The sequence below is a fragment of the Pteropus medius genome, unplaced genomic scaffold (assembly GCF_902729225.1).
Source record: "Pteropus medius unplaced genomic scaffold, Ma_sr-lr_union100, whole genome shotgun sequence".
Lineage (NCBI taxonomy): Eukaryota > Metazoa > Chordata > Mammalia > Chiroptera > Pteropodidae > Pteropus > Pteropus medius.
The window spans coordinates 669461-692760 of record NW_024344374.1 but is presented as its reverse complement, the minus strand read 5'-3'; the positions used below and the strand labels follow the sequence as shown (position 1 = coordinate 692760).

The following is a 23300-nucleotide window of genomic DNA, read 5'->3' as shown; positions in this document are numbered from 1 at the left end:
CAGTAAAAAAGAATACTAAACTTCCTCATTTTATTGTCCATTTCTTAAAAAACAAGGGTAACAGCAGTTAGCAACAAAAGGTAATTTTAACTTTGGTTCTAATTTAGGAAAAGAGAATCCCAGTTTTTCTAGTTTTTGGCTATATGATCTTAGAGACTACTTCATCATTCTAACCTTTAGTTTCTTCATCTATAAGAAGAGTCACTGCTTAATATATTAACTAATTATCAATCTAATGTGTACAAAATACTTTTAAAAAACCTACAGAAAAATACTTATGAAATCTGAAATGCAATGAGTAATCTGTAACAGGTAAGGAATACACCAATCTTGCCGTAGAAACAGTCTTAGAACTAATATTTGACCTCTGAGAAACTGAAGTTAGAACAGAAGGGGTCCTTGGGAGAGGTTTTCCAACAATCAAAGCTTCCAGTTTCAAGAAGAAGGGGAGTGGGATACAACAGATACTAGGCAGTGTCCAAGGCTTCTTCCAAATATAAGAGCCTGTGATCTCGTGGGAGGAAAAGAGGACAAACAGTGTCCCCTTTAAAGGTGACACAGACCTAGCAAACAAGGGAAGAATGAAAACTGGAGAAACCCAGATTAGGAATTTAATATAACCTAGGAACCAGAGAAGTAGAGTATGAGAGTATGATGGAGCGTCACAAACTTCCCTTTGCAAAAAGGTTTAGTCAAGACCAAACGGGACAAAATGTATTTAAAAGTGTGAGGTTTTAATTAATGTGTGAGCAAGTGCCTCCTTTGAACACAAATTAGCCATTTCCAATTCATCTTAGAATATAAACCTAAGGACAATATTCTTCATCTTTGCCTAATATAGAATAAATGATAATATTTTTGGTTCAAATACCTTTTGCCAAGCAATATTTAGGGCTTGGTTTTTCTTCTGGTCAAGGTCTTCTATAGTTGCTAGTATTTTGGATTTGTCATTTTCTACAATTCTCTTCTTTTTCATCAAGTCATTATACTAGTAAGATAAAAAGCATACTTAATTGAGAAAATATAAGATTTTCTTATATTCTAGAATTCAGTCAGGAATATAGAACTTTTATTATTTTTATATATAATATATATATTCCTATTTACCAAAAAGATATACTGTATCTTTTACATTAACAGCTATAAAGGAAACCAATTATGAAGTAAATTCATCATCTATATGTAAAATTCAATTATAACTGAGAATTTATAAGACAAGCTCCTAAAATATATTGATTCCACTAATATTCCCTTAAATTCCTAGCAGCTAAGGCACAAAAGAAAATGTCATATATAAACTCAAAAGTAACCCTGCATGCTTCTTTTTAAGATCTTAGCAGCGACACAAAATTTCAATTCTTCTCCATGATCCTACATAACCTGGTCCTTATTTATCTGACTTTTTGGCATCATACTTTTCCCCAGGCTCCAGCCATATAGTCTTATTTTCAGTTCCTTGAACATAATAAGTTCGTCATAGCGTTATGGCCCCTGCATTGTTCTTTCTTCCCAAACATTCTTTCTCTATGTGTGACCTAGATGGTGTCTCAAGTTTGAGCTCAAACATCACATCTGCAGAGTGGTCTTCCCTGGTTAATGTGGAAATTTACTGAAAAAAACTTTTGAGTAGCAGTACTTCCTAAAAAATTCTCTTAACTCAATTTTTTTAAAGCCTCACATTTCAAGGAGGCCTCAAATTCTCCTTAAAAACTCCAGCCAGTCCTGCTAGCTTCCTTGCTCTACCTCTCCTTTATGGCCAAACTCTTAAGACCTCTTTTCCACATTCTTATCTTATTGCAAAAGGCTATATGTTTGTCAATAACAGAGCTTTCCTCTTTGGTACAGAGATGGGAGTTGCTATATTCTTTTAAAAAATATATTAGATCCAGTTATCATTAACAAAAGCAAATGAGTAAAAGTGAACAAGCTTCATGATGTTATGCAGCTTAAATTCAGACCAATGATTTCCTTCCACAAATATGCTATACACTGCAAAGCTTTAATGAAAAAATGAAAATTAGCAAGAACATTTTAGAGATCACAACACATACATTATTAGCCTCTTTGGTACTAACATAATATAAATTCTTTGTAGATACTAATGTCAGTAACACTTTAAAAAAAACCCATTAGAGCAAAATTTCTTAAAAGTAATTGAACTCATAAGTGTTATCGTTTAGAAACTCTCATTAACTCTATTATGCAAATTAAAACAAAATTTTGCAGAATTAAAGAAGGTATAGGGCACAATATAAAATTACTCAGACTACAGATTCCTATGGGGCTGTCAAGAATAGGGACTGCTTTTCCCTCTGGATTTTTCTAGTGACATGGCAGACTATAAAAGTTTTGTCAGGGAAGATGGATAACAAAGTAACCAAGAGCGTTAAAATAGAGATGCTGCTGGTTTTACAGAATAGTAAAACAGTGGTTAGGTATATTACAATTTTAGTCATTACTTATATAATGTTTCCAGTTATACTAGAGTTAAGAGGAAGAGGGAGCAGTATACCTTATTTTTCAGAGACTCTCAACATAAGTTAAAGAAACGATAGCGATGTAAGGAGTTAGCATGATCAAAAATTGTTTTTATTTATACCAAGAATAAAGAGCAGAACATGTTTATGACAAAGGGAAAAGCCAGCAGAAAAGTCATTCAAGGTATAATAGACTGATGATGCAAAAAAAAAAAAAAAAAAAGGAAAACAGAACTGAAAAGAGAAAAAGGAAAACAAAAGCAAGTAATCAAGGACATCAAGCAAAATGTTGACCCTAATAATCGCCTCAGGGACCATGCAGATTTATTCATGCTACTCATGTTCCACTGGGGTCAGACAGTCATAGAAAAACGACTTACCCGCTCTTCAGCTTCTGTTAGTACATTCATAGCTCTCATGTTGACATTTCTTCCTAGTTTTTCCTTCATTTCTTGCAACTTCTGCAGTCTCTGACCAGCTTCTTTTGGGTTGTTAGTTTTGAAATCATAGGCGCTATTGGGTAGCCCAAAGAGGTGTTTCTCTGCATTAATCCAGTCATAATCTTTCAACATTTTGGATACCTAGTGACATACAGTAATAGAAGGATGTCATTGCTTAAAACCTACATTTAAAAACAAGTTCCTTAAATATTTATTAATTTTAAATGAAACACTTTGGAGAAAAACCCCACAATGACTCTTTAAAAAATGAGGTTCTCTATTGACAGTGAATCTATAATAAGTATGAATATTTTCACCTGGAGGATAGGCTCCAGAACCAAGAGATTATACAGAAAAAAATTCTCCTATTAAGCATTAGAAGAAAGCCAACTCAGATTTTTACAACGTGTATGTAAAACACCTTCATCACAATGAAATGTAAATCAAATGAGGCTCCTTTGAATTTTACCAAATTCAATCTATAGCTTCAAAAAACAACTTGCGAAAATTAAAATTCTTATAGAAATATTTAAGTCATAGATTTGGTAAAAGCGTGGAAACCTAACCCTGACTGATATCTAATAATTCTTCTCAACTACAATCTAAGTAAAAAAACTCTCCTAAATGTTGATTACATGCCCCTGTCACCCTTTTTTGACAAGGCACAGTAAAATACTTCTTTATCTAACTAATTAAAAAATTTAAATTATGGGGCTTAAAGAACACTTTTATTAGAATTGTTTAAGGTTGGTTCTGGCTGGTAGAACCAATCCTTGTCAGTTTGTTTATCCTTATTAATTCCTGGGTATGGTCTCACCATTAGGCTCAAAAGTAAAATGATCATTTCTAGTCTATCTTCCCTGCTGATCCATAAGCTCTATGAAGGCATCTTTACAAATGTTCCTCGTCCTTATATGTTTAGTGCCTGACATGGTATCTGATATGCAATAAACATTTGATAAACCATGTATTTCAAAGAATCTTTGAATATTTTTTAGCTGTTCCATTTCCACTTGCCAAGTCCCTTTCTTAATTGTAAATAAAATCCCCTAGCAATCGCCAATACTAGCATTTTCAATTACCAAAAAACTATTAACAGCAGTATTAGCCTTGGTAATATTTCAGTGAATCCACTAATACTAGGCTAATGGGAAATCAATACAAACAAAATATTAGGATATTATGATGTGATCATAAAAAATGTTCTTTAAACCAAGTAATGAACCTAAACATGGCTCTTTCAGAGGGTAGAGAGGCTGTTTTGTATGCTCTGATCTTTTTGAAGTTAAAACTCTTGTACTTTTATGACGCTAAAAAAGATTTAAAAGGCACCAAACTGCTACCCGTAAGAAAACATAATGGGTAAATTATTAAGCAAAATGGATGCAGCCCCTTAACCAAGCAATGATTTTCTGCAAAAGCATGTCTTTTCTTTAATGTACTTAAGACACTGTGATACGCAAAAGGATGAAACTTTAAATAAGAGTGACCAAAAAACTGTGAGATAACATCAAAAAGATACCTGCTTGGTAAAACATCAGATTTCAGATGAGGATGAAAAAACTGACTATACAAATCCTTATAAGGACATCCAGAAGCCAATTAAGTTTAGAGGTTACCTGTATATATATTTCTTTGAGTCTTTAAATTCAATTTAAAATAAGGTAAAGAAAACATTACTACTGTTACATTAGTAATAATCCTATGAACACTGGGGAGAAAAAATTCATTTTCATGAGAGACCACTAAATATTTGGTAAAAACATCTTGTAGATGGAATGAATACCTGAAATTAAACGTAAAAACAAAATATTTGCCATTTGGTGAAAATGAGCATTGCTGAGAAGCAGTTAACATAGCTGTAAAGCCTCAAAATTATGTTACACAGTAGTCTGCGATTTATACTGAGTTCTTCATCCAGCAGTTTACTGGACTATTTCAAAAATCCAGAAGCAAAAATCTGATTAAGGGTAAAAATGAACCCAAACATACCTTTGCGGCAGCATCTTCAGCTTCCCGTTTATGTTTGCTGATGTTGTGGTCCAGTTCCTTAATTTTAAGCTGAGAATCATTGTTTCGTTCCTTATGCTTTGCCACTTCTGCATATTTAGTTTTAATTACATTGTCCTGGGCAGTTATCACTTCTTTTTGCTTTGTCATCTCTTCTTGAGCTTTATGTAATGACTCCTGAACAAATCATTAGAAGACAACATATAGCAAGGTAATGAGATATTTTTCATTTACTAAAACATCTAACAGACTTTTGGGCAAGATGGCAATGTGATTACAGGCAGATGGCCACCTAACCCTTTATATTTTATATCCCCATTAAAATGACTAATGAATTTATACATGAGAAAACCTGGATTACCACTAGAAAAAGGATGGGATATAGTGTTCATGTTGGGAGCAGCAAAGTTTTTGCTGAATACAATGTAGTTGGGATTAACTGGAGCGAGGAGTGACCTGTGAGGCCTCTCAGAAAAGTGGCATTTCCAGTAGTTAACACTACTGGATAGATAATCTGACAGACCCTCAAATGACATTTATCAGGAGGGGCAAAAAACATAGGTAAAATACAGTAGGCTGAGATTTTCCCTTCTGTAGATATTAGCCATGTAGACTTTACCACGGACAACAGAAGGTCTAGCAACAGGGGTCAACACAGAGAAATGGAAGGAAAAGAAAAACTTTTTGAAAAAAGATCTGTGGCACAAAGAAAAACTTGTTGTTCTGACTTCCTATCCCTCTCTCCCAAGGTTAAAGCTACTCAACCTCCAAAGTGGTCATTACAACTGGAATTTGTCTACCACTAATGCCACTCCCCCCAAAACAAAAACCCTTTGCTTCATCCTAGATCTTGAAAGAACTCACACAAATGCCTAAAAACAAACAAAAACTAGTTCAACTTGTATTTAGATGGCAGAAAACAAAGAAGCTAAAAGGCTCTGAAAAGAATAGTTCTCCATAAGTGATTAAAAACACCAGTAAAAATTTAGGAATTTTTTTTGGCATAGTCATTAGGAAACAAGATAATTTTAAGCAATATAGAGTACCTGACATTATGGTTAGGTTACTGAATGTGCCCAAAGTACTATAATTTCCTTAAGATGTTTAATTTGTGTCATTAGAGGGCTTTTGCAGAAGGAGGATAAATCGCAGCATTCATCTAAAAGACCTAAAGATATTTTAGTTTTTTAAAATGTTAGAAAAACAAGACAGTGAAAAATATTCTGGTGACATAAACCAAAGGAAAATAGACACAGGTTTATTAACACTGTATCTGAAAAAAGCATGTTTATGAGGATTCTCTCATACTTAGATGTTAAAGGTTGCATTGCAGGTGTGACTGTTTTCATCTTTTTAAAAATCTTTTTTATAATGGTAGGAAAAAACAGGAAATCTGTCACTTAAGATGGAGCAGCAACAAAATTTTAGTTTTATTTGAAGCTAATTAGTAGGCAGTTTCTTTTCTTAGCTCCCTAGGAGTGTCCTTACCAACTCTTATCAGCAAAAGGAAACAATTTAGAATGTAGAGTCTGAAAAAACAAGCTTTAAAAACTAAGTAATGCATTTCAGTTTTCCATAAAGAGAAATGGTTACCCTCTCCATAGAAATAGGTATATGTTCTGATTTTATTTAGATCAAGGAAAAAGTGGCTTATTTCCATACTTCTCTTTAGAAACACAAGATCTAGTTTTTAAAAATTTTACACTATGATGTTCATGAAAGACAGTAGAAAATATGGAATTGAAAAATATACAAAATTAAAAAGACAACAAATCAGAAGGAAACAAAATATTTCTAAAACTAAAATTTATTTTGGAAGCAAAACAGGAACTAAACTGTAGAATACTTAGCAAAACAAAGCTGAGAATCATCACTATCTTACCTTAAAAAAATAGTTTAAAAACTTCTGCTATTGATTGATAAACGTGTCAAGAAAAGAAAACTTGAATTTAACCAAATATGAAGAAGGAATTTAACCACAAATAGAATCAAGAGGAAAGACCTACTTTCTAAAACACCAGATACTAGCAGCTACAATGATTAAAACAATCATTTCAAGGGGAAAACATAATAGAAAATGTAGAAGTAGATGACAAAAAGCGAGGCAAAAACACTTTACTACAATGTAGGAAATGAATGGAACTCCCCTGTTGAAGCTATACACGTTTTGTTAACATGAAAATCAACGACATATACTACTTATATATACTAATAGCAACAGGACAGAAAACTTAAAAAATGAAGTTATACCACAAAATGAAAGTATGTACATTGTACATGTTTACTATAATTAATAATACTGTATTGTATATTTAAAAGTTGGTAAGAGTAATCTTACAAGTTTTCCTCACAAGAAAAAAATTTTAAATATGTATGGCGATAGACGTTAACTAGACTTACTGTGGTGATCAGTTCACAATAAATACAAATATCAAATCATTACGTTATACACCTGAAATTAACATGTGTCAATTATACCTTAATTTAAAAGGAGCAGAAATAACATGAAGCAAAAGAGAATTTCAAGTCAAAATCCCAAAAAGGGACAAGCAGTATTAAATATTAATGAGGGACAATCTCAACAGACATAATCTAACATTAATTTGCAGATAACAGGATGTCTTTATAACATTTGAAACCCCTTTGGTCTCAAATTCACCCTTCATTGCCTTGCTTCTGATATTGCAACATTTCTACCTTGCCAGATACAACATTAAGCCTCATCAGTAAAGGATGCTATAGGGACAGTGCAGAAGGGGCTTTACTCCCTGGTTGTGGTGTGCTTTTCTCAAGGGCAAGCTTGTCATGTGCAAGGGTTAGCAGCTTGCATGGCTTCCCATGACATACCAGTGAAGGGATTTCTAGGCATGTTCACAGGCTGGGCACCTCTCCATGGCCCACCGGCATCCAAGAAAGCTATTTCCCAGCAAGTGCTGCCTGTGTGGCACTATACTATGGATGGCTCCCCCTGGCACTCCAAACTTTGACACCAGTGGGCCACAGCTTTGTCTTCTCCAACTAGATCCAGTTCTCAGATCTGCAGGTGGAATGGGGCTCTCTTCCAGATGTTCCTTCCATGGGTGCATAGGTCATGGCTATTTCCCGAATCTGCTATTCCTACATTTTTAGAGTTCTCTTTACCCCTTAGTGATCAATCCCAAACTCCTATTATGTTAATAAGTTTTTATTTAACACTTACTTGTACAAATTACTGGACAGTTTTTATGTCTGAAAGACTTAAAATAATATAATTAATATTTCAGAACTCCTTCTGGATCAGTAGTCATCATTTTTATTTCTCATCATGAAAAGAGTGAAGAGACTGAGACTTCTAAAGTCAAACATCTTCAAGCCAACGTTTCATAAGTAGATTAACATTTGCAACTTCTCCACTATAGTAAGTAAATCTTACCTTACTTTTAGCCACCTCAGCTGCCATTACTTCAATCTGACCCTCATAGGATCTGATAGCTTCATTTACAGCTTCAAGCTGTTGTTCACAGGATGCATGTTCTCTCTTGAGCTCTTCTAGCTCCAGAGTGATAGCTTCAACCTCCTATAAAAAATAGTATCTGGGTGCTCAACAGGTTATTAACTACTAAAACATAAATATTTATGTATCAATAAAATTAGTAAGAATCCCATGAAAGTAAGACCCACAGCTTAGTTATTCAACTACCCAAAACACGTCAGCTACCTCTCCAGAAGGGAGGGAAAAGGAAATTATTTTCCGATACTTAAAAAATGACAAAAGTACGTGCAATATTTATGGGATCAAAGTACTTTGCATAACTTATTCTTTGGTTCCTATAGAGAAAAACAATTCTATATAACAGATAAACTAACTAAGCAGAGGTAAAGCCTTTTCTAAATATAATTATTCAATGTCAAAAAATTAGTTTTCCAGTTTTCTTCTTTCCTATTTTAGCCTTTAGTTCATTAGAAAATACTTTGAGCAGCTATTTAATGACAGAATCATAAGATGGGTTAAAGAAAACAACTATGAAGAAAAGTAGAGTTAAGTGAAATTGTATAGAAGAGTGATTCGGAGCATAGCCATTGGACAGAAAAAGCCTAGCTTCAATATCTAGCTTTGGTACTATCCAAAAGATATAATCAGATATCACTAGTTTATAACTGAATAGCACTTCATAAAATAACATGCTTTGCCCTACATCGTTCTTTCATAGTATACATTCACATCGATAATCACCAAATACATGTCAACACTGAATCTCTGATATGACATAGTTCTACCACATTAAGTTTGGGTCCACTCTAGAATGAAGCATTTACCAAAAGGCAACTTTGCTCCTTCTCTAAAATTAGCAAGCCAATGCAACTCACACAATTATTTGACACTCAATTGCACGGCTGTATTTTAATTTGATTTATAAGATGTGAAACTTATTTCCTAAAAAAGCATATCCCACTTTTAGATTTTGTGATGAATACTGATGAATGAGGCCAACCAATGATACTTTACCACCTTCAGCTCTATGTTGATGTTAAAAGAAAGGTTATTACCTGTTGTTTTTCTTTCATTTTCTTGCTGGAAGCATCTGCTTTTGTTTTGGCACAATCAAGCTTTTTCTGAGCATCCTTTAGTTCTTTCTCTCTTTCAGCTTCTGCGTTTTTCATTTTATTCTCCAATACTTCATATTTTTCTTCTGCTTTTTTTTGAATTTCTTTGGTGTTTTTTAAGGTCTCCTCACTTTCCTCTGTATCAATAAAGTAGTAGACAAATATAGCTAATGAGGTCCTCCAACTATTAACAGTTATAATGCTTACAAATTAAATTTTTAATGAAAGAAATGGTCTGCAAAGTTAGAGGCTAGAGTTAAAAAAATTAACTGTTCTAACCTTATTTTAGAAATAGTATGTTGAAAAACGTCCTGTATAAGAGCTACACTTGAATTATCTGAAGATCTGTGATGAAATTACTTCTAATCATTTAAAATTGAATAATATAAACTTTACCTACAACTTACCTACTTTAAACAAGGTTTTGAAACAACTTATTAAAAAAGATCACAGACCATCTTTTTATTATACCTGTATACCAGAACTGAGAGAACTATGTTATTTTTTTACTTGATTTTAGTTGCCAGAAAGCTTATTAATTTCATAAACAAGCTTACTTTGTGCTCTTTGCTCACTTATTTTTATTCAAGGAACCTCTTATTAAAGAAGAGAAATATTGTGAGAACATGTCTAGAATGAAGCATAGTAAAACTATCTAAATTTGTGAAGAAAAAAATAAAAAGGTATGATGAAATGAACATGTAACTGACATGCATTGTGTTAGAACCTAGGTACAAAATAACCTTGGATGCCATGACTGGATAATTTTTTATACTATTATTCACTGCAGAATATTATTGCCAGAAATCAGAGAAATAAATACCTTGAAACTAATGAAAAATCTCAATCTAAATTTATATCTCGAGGTACTAGAAAAAAGAACAAAGTCCAAAGTTAGAAGAAAGAAGGAAATAACAAAGATCAGAGTAGAAATAAATTAGAATAAAGACAAAAGAAAATATCAAAGAAACTAAGAGCTGGTTCTTTGAAAAGATAAAATTGACATTCTTTTAGTTAGACTCACCAAAAAACCAAAAACAATCCAAGACTCAAATATAAAGGAAAGAGAAGTTACAAAGGATACCAAAGAAATAGGAAAGATCATAGGGACTATGAATTGTTTACATAGAGACTGTAAACAATTAGACACCAACAAATTGGACAATCTGTAAGAAATGGGCAAATTCTTAGAAACATACAGCCTACCAAGACTAAATCAAGAAGCAACAGAAAACCTGAATAGACCAATTACTAGTAAGAAGATGGAATCAGTAATTAAAAACCTCTCACAAATCAAAAAGTCCAGGATCAGAGGGCTTCATTGATGAATTCTAACAAACATTCAAAGCAAGATTAATACCAATTAGAAGAGATGGAAACTGTTCCAAATTTATTTTATGAGGCCAGCATTACCCTGATACCAAAACCAGACAAGGATGCCACAAGAAAATTACAGGCCAATATCCTTGATGAACACAGACGCAAAAATCCTCAATAAAGTATTAGCAAACTGAATTTAACAGTACAGTAAAAAGATTATACACCATGATCAAGTAGCATTTATTTATTCCAAGTATGCAAGGAGGGTTCAATATCTGCAAATAAATGTGATATACCACATTAACAAAACGAAGGCTAAATTTCACATTTCAATAGGTGCAGAAAAAGCATTAAACAAAGTTCAACATACATTTATGATAAAACTCTCAAAGTGGGTATAGAAGGAACGTACCACAACATAATACAGGCCATATATGACAAGCTCATAGCTAACATCATACTTAACAGTGAAAAAGCTGAAAGCTTTTCCTCTAAGATCAGGTACAGGGCAAGGGTGCCCACTCTCGCCACTTTTATTCGACACAGTATTGGAAGTCAGCCAGAGCAATTAAGCAAGAAAAATAAAATGCATTCAAATTAGAAAAGAAGTAAAATTGTCTCTATTTGCAGATGACTTAATATTATATATAGAAAACCCTAAAGACTCCACCAAAAAATTGTTAGAGCTAATAAATAAGTTCGGTAAAGTTGCAGAATACAAAATAAATGCTAAAATCTCATTTCTACACACTAATAACAAACTATAAAAGAGAAATTAAGAGAATAATCTCATTTATGAATGCATCAAATAGAATACAATACCTAGGACTAAATTTAACGAGAGAGCGGAAAGACTTGTACACTGAAAATATGACATCGATAAAAGAAACTGAAGAAGACAGAAATAAATGGAAAGATATTCCATGTTCATGGACTGGAAGAATTGATATTGTTAAAATGTCTATATTACTCAAAGCAACTGACAGATTCAATGCAACCTCTATCAAAATTGCAATGGCATTTTTTATAGAACTGGAACAAATAATTCTAAACACTACAAAACTATAATGATTAAAACAGTACGTATGGTATTAGCATAAAAACAGATATATAGATCAATGGAACAGGACAGAGAACTGAGAAATTAACCCATACAAAAATGGTCAATTAATTTATGAGAAAAGAGCCAAGAATATACTATAGAGAATGGATGATCTCTTTAAAATATGGAGCTGGGAAAATGGACTGCTACATGTAAAAGAATAAAACTGGACCACTATTTTACAAAATATACAAAAATTAACTCAAAATGGGTTAAAGACTTGAACTTAAGATCTGAAACCATAAAACTCCTAGAAGAAAACATAAGTTGTTAAGTTCCTTGACATCTGTCTTGGTGATTATTTTTTGGATTTGACACCAAAAACATATGCAAGAAAAGAAAAATCAAGAAATGGGACTATGAAATAAATTTCTGCAGCAAAGGAAACCATTAACAAAATGAAAAAACCTACTGAGAGAAAATATTTGCAAAACATATATCTGATAGGGGTTTAATATCTAAAATACATAAAGAACTCATTCAACTCAAAAGAAAAAAACAAAACAAAACAATCCAATTTAAAAAATAGGCACAGGATCGGAATAGACATTTTTCCATAGAAGGTACAGATGGCCAATAGGTATATGCAAAGATAGTCAACATCATCAATCATCAGGGAAATTGAAATCAAACCACAATGAGATATCATCTCACACCTGTCAGAATGGCTGTCGTGAGAAAGGCAAGAAATAAGAAGTGTTGGCAACGATGTGGCACTGTTGCTGGCAATGTAAACGGGTGTAGCCACTATGGGAAACAGTATGGAGGATCCTCAAAAAAATTAAAAATAGCACTACTATGTGATCCAACAATTCCACTTCTGGGTAATAAACTGAAAAAAACAAAACAAAACAGTAACTCAAAAGATATATGTAACCCCCACCAAAAAATTGCATTATTTATATTAGCCAAGATATTTGGAAACAACCTAAGTGTCCACCAATGCATGAATGAATAAAGAAAATGTTAAGACAGACACACACATACACACAGCTATTATTCAGCCATAAAAAAGAAGGAAATCTTGATATTTGTAACATGGATGAACCTTGTGGGCATCAGTTAAGTGAGTAAGTCAGAAAGACAAATACAATATGATCTCACTTATGTGGAATCTTAACAACAAAAAGTCCAAGCTCATAGACACACAGAACAGATGGTGGTTATAAGAGGCAGGGGATAGGGGCAGAGGGGTGAACAAGATGAGTGAAATTTTAATTGTATAAGAGGGAAAAAAGGAATAAAGATGCTAGTGAGGAAACAGGTGTGTGGATTTTGTCCTAAGGAGTGAGAAAAATTAAAACTACCATATATAAAAAATTCTAATTGAAATGCTAAGATAGATTCTTAAAATTAAGGAAAGATATCTATAAATTGAATTACATTAAACATAAAAAAACTTCTACATAAAAATACTATAAACTGAATATAAAGACAAGCACATAAGAATAGTAAAAATGCAGATGACTTCCAAGAAATAATATGAGAATAGAAAGAAACTGAGCAACCCAGCAGAAAAATGGAAGAAAAATAGTCACAAAATAGGAACCTAGAGATCCAAGGAACAAACAAAAGAGATCTCAAACTTCACCAGCAATCAGGGAAATGCAAATTAAAATGCTAATGAATTACTTGTTCACAACAATCCAACTGGAGAATTTTTAAAATCTGGAAAGGAATGGATTTAGAGAAATGAGAATCTTCATACGACACTGGTGGAACTGTACACTGCCACAGATGGGAACTTTGGCAATGTAATAATATGTACTAATTAAGTATTAAAGGTAATTCAAATAAATATATAATAAATATCTAAATACCTAAAGTAAGGTTATTAGAAACAAATTAAGTACAGGACGTTTTTATCTTACCAATGGTTTTTTTAAGAGCATCTAATTCTTCTTGTTGCTTGTGATATGAGCTTTGCTGGAGCTTGGTTTGTAATAAATCTGCCTCCTCAGTTTTCATCTCCCACTGCTGTTTCAGCCGGCGATACCTTAGAAAAAGAGAAGTTTATAACAAATGTGCACAATTTTTCTGATGTTTGAGACAGACATTGAAACTACAAACTTTTACCTTAAAAAGGAAAAAAAACTCATGACAGTGGTTACAAGAATAGTTTTGATGACTCTCACATTTCTGAAGCATCAATTAAATTCGTCTGATTTGGTCACTGAGAGTAAATAACTAAATGACCAAGACTGATAATAACTATTTACAGAAATACTCTTAATTTTAGAAAACACTAAAAATCATATCTGAATAGGGTTCCTTAAAAATAACCCCTCCTACTGATCCTTACCCAAAAGAAAAACTTCGCAATAGCTCCCCAGCAGAAAAACAGATTAACAATATAAAGCGATTGCACAAAATTTCAAAAATTTGGTTATCTATTAATCTCCATTTTCAAATGTTACAAAAAATAGTGTTCCCTACATTTTCTAATGAGACCAATAGTTTAAAAGGACACAGTACTGAACAAACATTTGCAAAGCATTTTTCTTACAAGCCCTGTAATTCTACCTCAGTTCTAGCTGCTTATTTCTTTGGAAGGTATTTAGCTAGTTTAGCTGCTGTGAAATTTCAAGTTATATAAACTCAAAAGGTAGGTTGTCACTAAGATTCATGAGATTTGAGAAAAAGTATAAAACAAATACTCCCTTGAGTATCTTGCCTGAGACTGCTTGACAGCAATTAAAACTGTAATTTTAACTTAAAGTCATTTTCAATTCATTAAAAAAATTTAGAGTGTAGAAATTTGGGAGGAAAAAAGCTATGTTCTTAATGTGGTCTATGGAAGAATGGCTTTTGTTGACCCTTCCACATCTTTCGAAATCTATTTCCTTTCATTCATCTCAGTGCCACAATTAGTCCACTATACAATTCTGCAAAATAAGTGACCCAAAACTGCTGAACAAAGTCACAGTTCTAAGCCAAATGTGACCACAAACTCATTGCCTTGCCATATCTTCCACATATCTCAGAGAAATTCTGTTGCATTTTTCTCAAAGAACAAATTCATTCACTTTATGATTAATTTATGCTACTGAAGGTAAAATGCAGGCTTCACACGTGTATAATGTTTGAAAGTGGGCATTTTGATACAATTTATATCTTGGCACGACCACATTAACTGATTATGACAATTTCTTCCATACATAGTGTCCTAAAAAAGTCTTAGTACTATTCTAAACTTTGATAATTTCTGAGAGGAATGATAAAAATTTAAAAAATAATAATAATTTCAAAGTTTATTTAGTTTTTTTAAAAACCTTTCTTTGGTATTGTGAATTCTGAATAAAATATTTAATTTTATCTGTTACCATTTGCCAGCTGCAGATGGACTGGAAAAAATTAAAATTAAACTTTCAAATAATGTATTTTATAAGTTTGGGCATTTAAACTCCTGAAGCTTTTAAAGCAAGTAAGGACTCTTCTCCAGGTATTTACTCGCATCATTCAGGTATTCAACAGCCATCTTCTTAGTGAGGCTTTCCCTGGCCATCGAATCTGAAATTTCAATATCTCTTTGCCCTGGATAGTTCATATTTCCTTTCCTGTTTTAATGTTTTCTTCTTAGAACTTAGCATTAGCTAACATATGTCTTACCAATTTAACTTCCTTTATTGTGTTTCCCCAACTATATATATGAAAACAAGATGAAGAAAGAGATTTATCTGTTTCATTCATTACTGTATTCCCAGCTCCTAGAAGAGTATTTGACATATGGGGGTGGGGCACTCAATAGTGAATAATGTTAAGCAACAAAAAGAGGTTACATTAAACAGCATGATCCCAATTTTGAAAATATAAAACCATGCATATACCTGTATCATACACACACAGAAGTAATGTTTAAAGGTACATATACATACCTATATCTACACCCACACAGAAGAAAACACTGTAAGGAAAGACTTTAATTTTAACAGTGACTTGCTGACATGAACTTGTTCACTTCCTCCACTGGTGACCTAATGATCTTCAATATCTATAGAACAGCCATAATGCTGCTAAAGTAGAAACCTGATCATTGCTATACTGTATCATATCATTTCAAATCAAGGACTCAATTATCCTCTGGTATCAACCTCCAGAGTTTCTATCGGTTTCCCCACCAATCCCAGCACAAGACATCCCAACAAGGGGAATAGCTGGCTAATTTTTTTCCTTCCTTTTGTTTAATTAGCTTTCTCCAGTTTCTTATAACAAAGACATTATTTTTATCAGAAAAAAATGAATAAATAACTGGTAAACAAGTTATCAACTCACAATTTATTCAACTAAAACTAAGGATATTATGAAAAAAGTCAGAAGTTGTATTTTTTTAAATAAAAGTAAATTTTCTTTCATTTTCTACCACACAAATCTTAAAAAATACAGCTTAATCCAACATAAGCCTTACTTTTCAGCAGTGTTTTTAAGACCTGCTAATTCCTCTTCTAGAGCCTGTAGCTCATTCTCCTTGATTCTTAGCTCATCTTGAACATCTTTGAGTTCTTGAAACTTGGTTAAAATGGAAGCCGCCTGGGATCGAGCACCTGATAGAAGCAAATTGAAACAGGCCTTGGACATTAAGTGAACAATAAAAAGTTTCCTAAGAGAATTATACTTGGAATGATTCAATACCAAATCTTTTATAGTGAGTTTATGAAGCTATGGAATTCATTTCATAATTTGAATCTTAGGACACGCATGTATGATTAGAAATGTTTCTAAGTTGATGTAGTGGAATATTTATTCAAAATAATCACTGGCCCTGCCTGCTGGGCCGTCTCCCTCAGGCCCATTTTCCTCCCCACTAACATCAGCCTTAGTCATATAATTTGCTCTGGTCAATGAAATGGGAAATGCGCCTCTTCTGAAAGTAAACTTTGAGGCAGCACATAATTCACCCTCACCCGCCACTGTTACCCATTTCTCCTTCAGCCTGGATCCCAGAATGAAATTTGCATGGAATAGCGACAACTGACCTGTAGTTAAGGTAGTATAATTATGGAATAAACTTGTTATAAGCCACTGAGATTTGGGAGCTGTTTGTTATCACTTCATAACCTTGTCTGAGCTCTAATATGGAAGAGTAAATTGGTTTCATTTTATAAGCAATTATGATTTTATCTGGCATAACAGGCTGAGGTGGTATATTGGCAAGAAAACTCTAGGTTTGATGGGAGAATACGAAGGTCAATTAGCTGTGCTTTATGAACACATTGTTAATATATGAGGTTACATATTTGCCATCTCTCAAATAGGAACGTCAAGAACATGCAAATCAATGAAATCTAAAGTTTCTTTTGTTTTTGATATTTAAAAATATTTGGTCTACCTTCCAATTGCAGATAACAGTCATCTTATTGTGTGCTGGGGAACTTTATACTTGATCATGGAATTCATTTTTTTGACTATTGTTTTCTTGGCCTAAAAAGAAATTAAGCCACTTGATATCCTAAGAGGCTTTAATACAGCCTCTAGGTTTGATTAAAAGCACAAACTCTGAAATTAGACTACCTGACTTCAAATTCTGAGTTTTGACACTTGCCAGCAAGTTATTAAACCACTCTGCACCTTAATTTCTACAAGTGTATATTGGAGATGATAGTAATATGCCTACCTCATATTTGCTGTAAGGTAATGCGACTAGTGCAACTGAGGAATTATTTTTAATTTTAATTGTTTTAATTAAGTGTAAAGAGCCACGTGTGGCTAATGGCTACTGTTTTAGACAGCACAATCTTCCAACACTGCCTGGTACACAGTTTGTTATTATATGATTGCTAGACATCTAGAAACTCTGTGGCAAATATTAGAAGAAGAATATGATCGCCAAGAATTCCTTTCTTAAGGCATTAAAGCACCATCTCAGGGGCAGATTTAACCTTTTGTTTTATTTTTGATAGGAACAGGGACATGTACACAAATTAGAGGTTAACATGTTTCATGAAGGAAAAATGGGTAATTAGGCTAAAAATGTACAGAGTACATTTCTCAGTGACTAGAATATCCTGAAAGGGCAAAAAGCAAGAGAAAAAGGAATAGAGTTACTTGACGTGAATAACAAAAGCTATGGACTGATTACTAGACTAAGAGCTCCTTGAGGAATGACACTGTATAATCTCTCAATATTACTAAGTATCTATCATATGGTATTCAGAAGAAAACCCAATCTCTAGATCAGGAATAAAACTCTTAAACCATTCCAATGCTACTATTTCCTGTCAAAAACCACTCATCTTATTCACCATACAGAAATATGAGGACAACATAATATAAAACCTACCTCCACTCAATGTCCCATGAGGATCAAATATATCACCTCCTAGAGTTACAGTTCTAGTCATTATCCTTTTATCAAAGGCCACTTTTTTTGCATTATCCATATTGTCACAAACAAATGTTGTTCCAAAGACAAATTCCATTGCTTTCTGAAGTTCTGGTTTGTATTCAACCAAGGAAAGAGCCACATGAACATTGTTAGGGCCGACCTGTGGGAAAATAAGATACGTCATAGTACATACTCCTCCTCTTTCAAAAATCAGTTTATAAAATATAAGAACTGCTATAATAGAAATTTAGGTAATACTTACCTAGCACTACGATTCCTTTTTGAACTTTCTAAAATGCTATGGACAACTCAAGAATTTTAGAAAAAAAAAATTCAAGTTTAAATGCTAGAAGATCTACTGCTAAGTAAAATATTTAGCTAAAGTACCAAGCACTATGAGAGTTTCTATTAAGCAGGAGTCATTACCAAATTTCCAAATCCAAAATGGACTATTTGGATATACTTTCTTAATTAAAGTATAGCAATTGCTGGATCAACATTATTACATAAAATGTTCTGTTTCAATTATTAGTAATTTGTTCTACATCGAATACTTTTTCATTCAAATTAAACATGCTAGGGCAGCCTCCTGCCAGTCACAGAAATAAAAACACAATAATCAAGAGTAAAAAAATAATTAAAAATTCTTCAGTCTTTTCTTTTGATCCAACTGTCTCTTCTCAGCATTTGTTTATAGTGTCCACCTCTCCCTATCTTTTTAGAACTAAGCATCCTTTATAAAGCTCAGCAGCAGCAGAAGTCAGAACGAAAGCAGCTCTATGGAACATATGTTCAGCACTGTCCCCTGACACAGCAGCTACAATTAAATGGGCTGGACTCAGGGATCTGGGTGAAAGTATTTTTAATGTTACTTGAAATCCTAATTTACTTCTAACAATAGGACTGAAATAACTTCCAAAGCCTTCAAAGTAAAGTAAGTACTAACCAAAAATACCAACTTTCAATTACTGTGCACTCAGCTTCCACGTGACAGTATACAAATCACCACAACTATATTCCGAAATAATTTTCTTTGAAAGCTTCTCAATTTCAGCAAGTAAACTGAATATCTACTTAGTATCTTAATTACAAACACATTGCTAGGTTTCTTGGAACTGTCTTTTTAACTCATGCACTTGAAATGCCTGCTCAATAACAAATTGGTATTGCTGCTGAATATTATGTTGGCTTCATGTTTTTACTCAATATTATACAACCATAACAGCCTTTTAAATGAATTTCCTTGTACTCATCATTTTTTTTTTTAATAGTAGCCATATCACTTTAGAACCACCTTAGCAGCAGACTGAGGATATATCAGTCACCTGCTTTGTATGTCCATAGGGTGGAAGGCAATCTAGAAGAACTTTAATAGAGAGGCATTTCTACAGATGTGCTGGATGCCTTCCACAACGGTTCTTGCTTTGGGGCAGTTTAAGTGTGCCTGGTATGAAAAAAACTGAAGAATTATGGTATTTATAAACTATAATTCTAAGTATTCAGAAATCAGAAATTTAATACTGTTAAGAGCTGCTTAATGACATCAATTATATTCTAAGAAATGTATCATTAGGTGATTTTGTTGTTATATGAACATCATAGGGTGTACTTACACAAATGTAGATGGTAGATAGCCTACTATATACCTAGGCTGTATGGTATAGCCTATTAATCTGTAGGGGAGATAAAAATAATTTTCCTTTTTACCCTTATTGGTTCTTGGCTTAGATATCTATGTAATAAAAGGGAGATTAACAGGATGAAAACCAAAGTTTAATAACATGTATACCTCCTGCACATGTGGGAGATACCCAGGAAAACTGAGTAATTCCTCAAAACTGCTGAAGCCATCACCTTAAATACCATCTTTAGTGAAAGACAAAAGAAAATGTTGGGGAAGGGGAATGCCAGTTATGAGAGGTTACCAGAAACACAATAAACAAGAGTAATAAGGTTGCTATGCAAATTTAAGTCCTTATCTTCTGCACAGATATGAGTTTCTAGAAATAAGGTCAAATCCCTCTTCCATGAAGACATCCTGACAAATGGAGATTTACCTTACAACTGTAAAAGTCTTTTACGAAGGGTAACATCCACTTGGTTTGCAGAGCTTCTCAGGTCTGCAGTTTCTTAAAATTAACCAGCCTAAAATAATTCTTATGCCAAACAGACATATTTTGGGGTCACAAATTGTTTCCCTACCACTTCTAGGCCACAAACCTGTACTGCATGTTACTGTATGACATACTATAGGAAACTGTAACATGAGGTAATTATTTGTATGTAAGTATTGCGCTATGACATTACTAAGGCTAGGACTTCACTAGGCTATAAGAATTTTTCAGCTCCGTTATAATAAAGCAACAAGGCTTTATATATGGTCCTTTATTAACTGAAATGTCTTTATGGGGTGAGTGATTGTATTTATTACTACCGGATAGCCATGTGACTTGACTTAATTAAAGAGATTCTAACACAGCTCTGAAATATCGAAGGCAGTTTTAGCCTTCCAACATTTCTATTCTATTTCCATCTAATTTCATAAACACCAACCTTATTTTTTTAATCTTAAATTTTTAAAGCACAATAACAATAAAATTTTATGGTTTGCATATGATTATGTCCCCTCGAATTAATGTCCTCTAATTAAAAAAAAAGGTAAGATGCAACTAAAACATATAAACAAGACTTACAAGGTTCTGAGCAATCCTCAGTGTTTCTGGAGCAATACGTGAGGCTGAAATTTTATTGAGTGGAATTATAGTGTATCGACGCTTCAATTCCCCCTTTTCTAGTAGCTTTTTTCCAGTAACCTAAAACATTGTGCATTTGAAATAAAAAAAATACATACATATTATTAATGATGACAGAAATATTTGAATTGAGAGAGTATGCACATTTAGAAATCCATAAAAAAATGTTTAGTGCCTCCTCTCTTGAACAATCAAAAGTTGAAGATTGATAATATGCATTCTGAATTTCTGAGTAAGCATGAGACTTCTTCTGGAGTACAGCTAATCAAATATAATATAATCAATAATACAGCAAAAAAATCATTAACTGAATAGTTTTACCTTTTAAGGATAAGTAACCTTAGGAAAAGCTTAAAACATTGAGAAAGTACCCAGTTCTTCTAGCAGCACATGACTTTCCAGCTGGACAGCAATTATAAATTTACTTTATTAAAATCAACTTACCTCTGTGTCTACTACAACATTGTAGAGTCGTTCTCCAGCCACCAATTCTAAAGCTGTGGTTGCAGAAGTATCTTTCACACTAATCAGAGAAGCTACAAGTCCTTTCACACAATTTCTATTCCAGTTCTTCTCTGGATCCCTAAAATGGAAAAGTTGACAAAAGTTAATTTTAGATAAGAAAATAGAAAAAGTTGGATGTATGTTACTACTCAAGTGCTCTGACAACACATTCTACTGAAAGCAGAAGAATCATAGTTTTGACAAAACAAAAATTTTAAAATGCCCCAGATGACTAGTCAGCTATTGTTTGTAAATCAATCAACATATCTTTCAGTATATTATTGTCAATGTAACAAAAAGAACTTTGACTTTCTACTCTTTGTAATACATGTATTTCCTTAAGTAGTCAATGAAAAAACCCATGTAGTAAAACACTATAAAATGTTAATGTAGATATTTAACATTAATGATAGAATAACTTTTAAAAACTGTGGACTGAGATTAAATTCCCCTCATTTTGGTCTTAATTTAAGATTAGGGGCATTAGCAGCCATTAAGTTTCATAAGAGTTTCCTCTACCCACATTTGAAACATTTCAATAAACATTTAAGGAAAAAATAGTATTTAAGGTAAAGCAGTTTACAATAATTTTCATACAAAAATCTTAATATCCATGAAATTTTCAGATTGCCTTCCAGATTATATTAAATATATCTTGGTTATTACTATGTTAAAATTCAAGATTTAAATCTCTTACCTGTAAGCAAATTGAAGGTTGGGAAATCTGGCCAAGAGAGCTTCATATGTTTCTTTCAATCTACTGATATCTCGAGATAGCTGCCTTCGCTTTTCCAGAAGGCTTTCCTCCTTGTTTTCTGAATAGTAGATCAAGAAACCAAGTTTTAGAAATTGAAACCAAGTTGAAACCAAGTTTTAGAAATTGAAATGTTCTATTGTTTTAAGGAAAATATTAGTAACCTCTATTTCCAAAGCATTTCTGGAAGCAAAATATAAATTTCTGATAAGTATTAAATAAAAAGCATGCTTAACATTCAAATTCCTATCAAGTAAGTGTCAAGAAGACATTATTTCTGACAAATACAATTTTCATTTCAAGAAATCACACATGAATTGAATGCCTACTAATGTAAAAATATACATATAACATTTCTGAGTTTTCAAGTAGCACTTCAGAGTGTCTGAAGCAGGAAATTCTCAGTAGTGAGTTTTCAAAAATTCAAAGTGATGTTTTATTATTTTTACGAAATATTTCTTATACTAATGCCCATTAACAGGGTAAAAATTGTTCTTATTTGCTATTTCCTTTATTTAAATTAGTCTCTACCAACAATCGCTACCTCCTAATGATTTAATATCATGTCCTCAAAGGCAAACCTTCATAATTTAGCTTTTTCATTTCCGCTTCAAGTTTTTCTTTAAGCTTCTTCACGGCCTCTAAAGCTTCTTGATCCCTCCTGTAGCCACTATCCATCTTCTTAACTTCAGCTTGTTTAGTCTTTAATTCTTGTTGGGCATGCTTCAACTTCATCTGAGCCTGTAATAGAAAAAAGAAATAGACTATATGAGGCAGACAGTGCAAGTGATTAAATGGCTACAGATTCAGATTGGTTTAAGAGACACCAGCCCTGAAAATGTAACATTTTCCAGTATTTTCTCCTCAAAAAACTACTCAGAGTATCAACTAATATATGCCTAACATGTTTAGATAATTTGCAACAGAAGTCTATATTTTTAATATTTATAAAATATGACATTAGCTCAAAAACTGTATCAAAGAATAATTGTCATTAGCTCATTAAATTAAAAACACTATTAAAAACTAGAAAT

At 32.9% G+C, this 23300-nt stretch overlaps 1 protein-coding gene across 2 annotated transcripts in view; it reads right to left on the bottom strand.

Moving 5' to 3' along the window:
• Positions 1-23300, bottom strand: part of SMC2 (structural maintenance of chromosomes 2) — a 51471-nt gene that overhangs the window by 9210 nt on the left and 18961 nt on the right. For both annotated transcript variants that reach the window (XM_039870595.1, XM_039870596.1), the window contains 12 exons: positions 22848-23007; positions 22210-22327; positions 21453-21591; positions 20949-21068; positions 18211-18415; positions 16339-16474; positions 13805-13929; positions 9455-9648; positions 8340-8483; positions 4910-5104; positions 2858-3058; positions 872-988 (listed from right to left, as the gene is read on the bottom strand). In XM_039870595.1, coding sequence (XP_039726529.1) covers positions 872-988; positions 2858-3058; positions 4910-5104; positions 8340-8483; positions 9455-9648; positions 13805-13929; positions 16339-16474; positions 18211-18415; positions 20949-21068; positions 21453-21591; positions 22210-22327; positions 22848-23007 — 1854 coding nt within the window. The remainder of the gene's footprint in view (positions 1-871; positions 989-2857; positions 3059-4909; positions 5105-8339; positions 8484-9454; positions 9649-13804; positions 13930-16338; positions 16475-18210; positions 18416-20948; positions 21069-21452; positions 21592-22209; positions 22328-22847; positions 23008-23300) is intronic.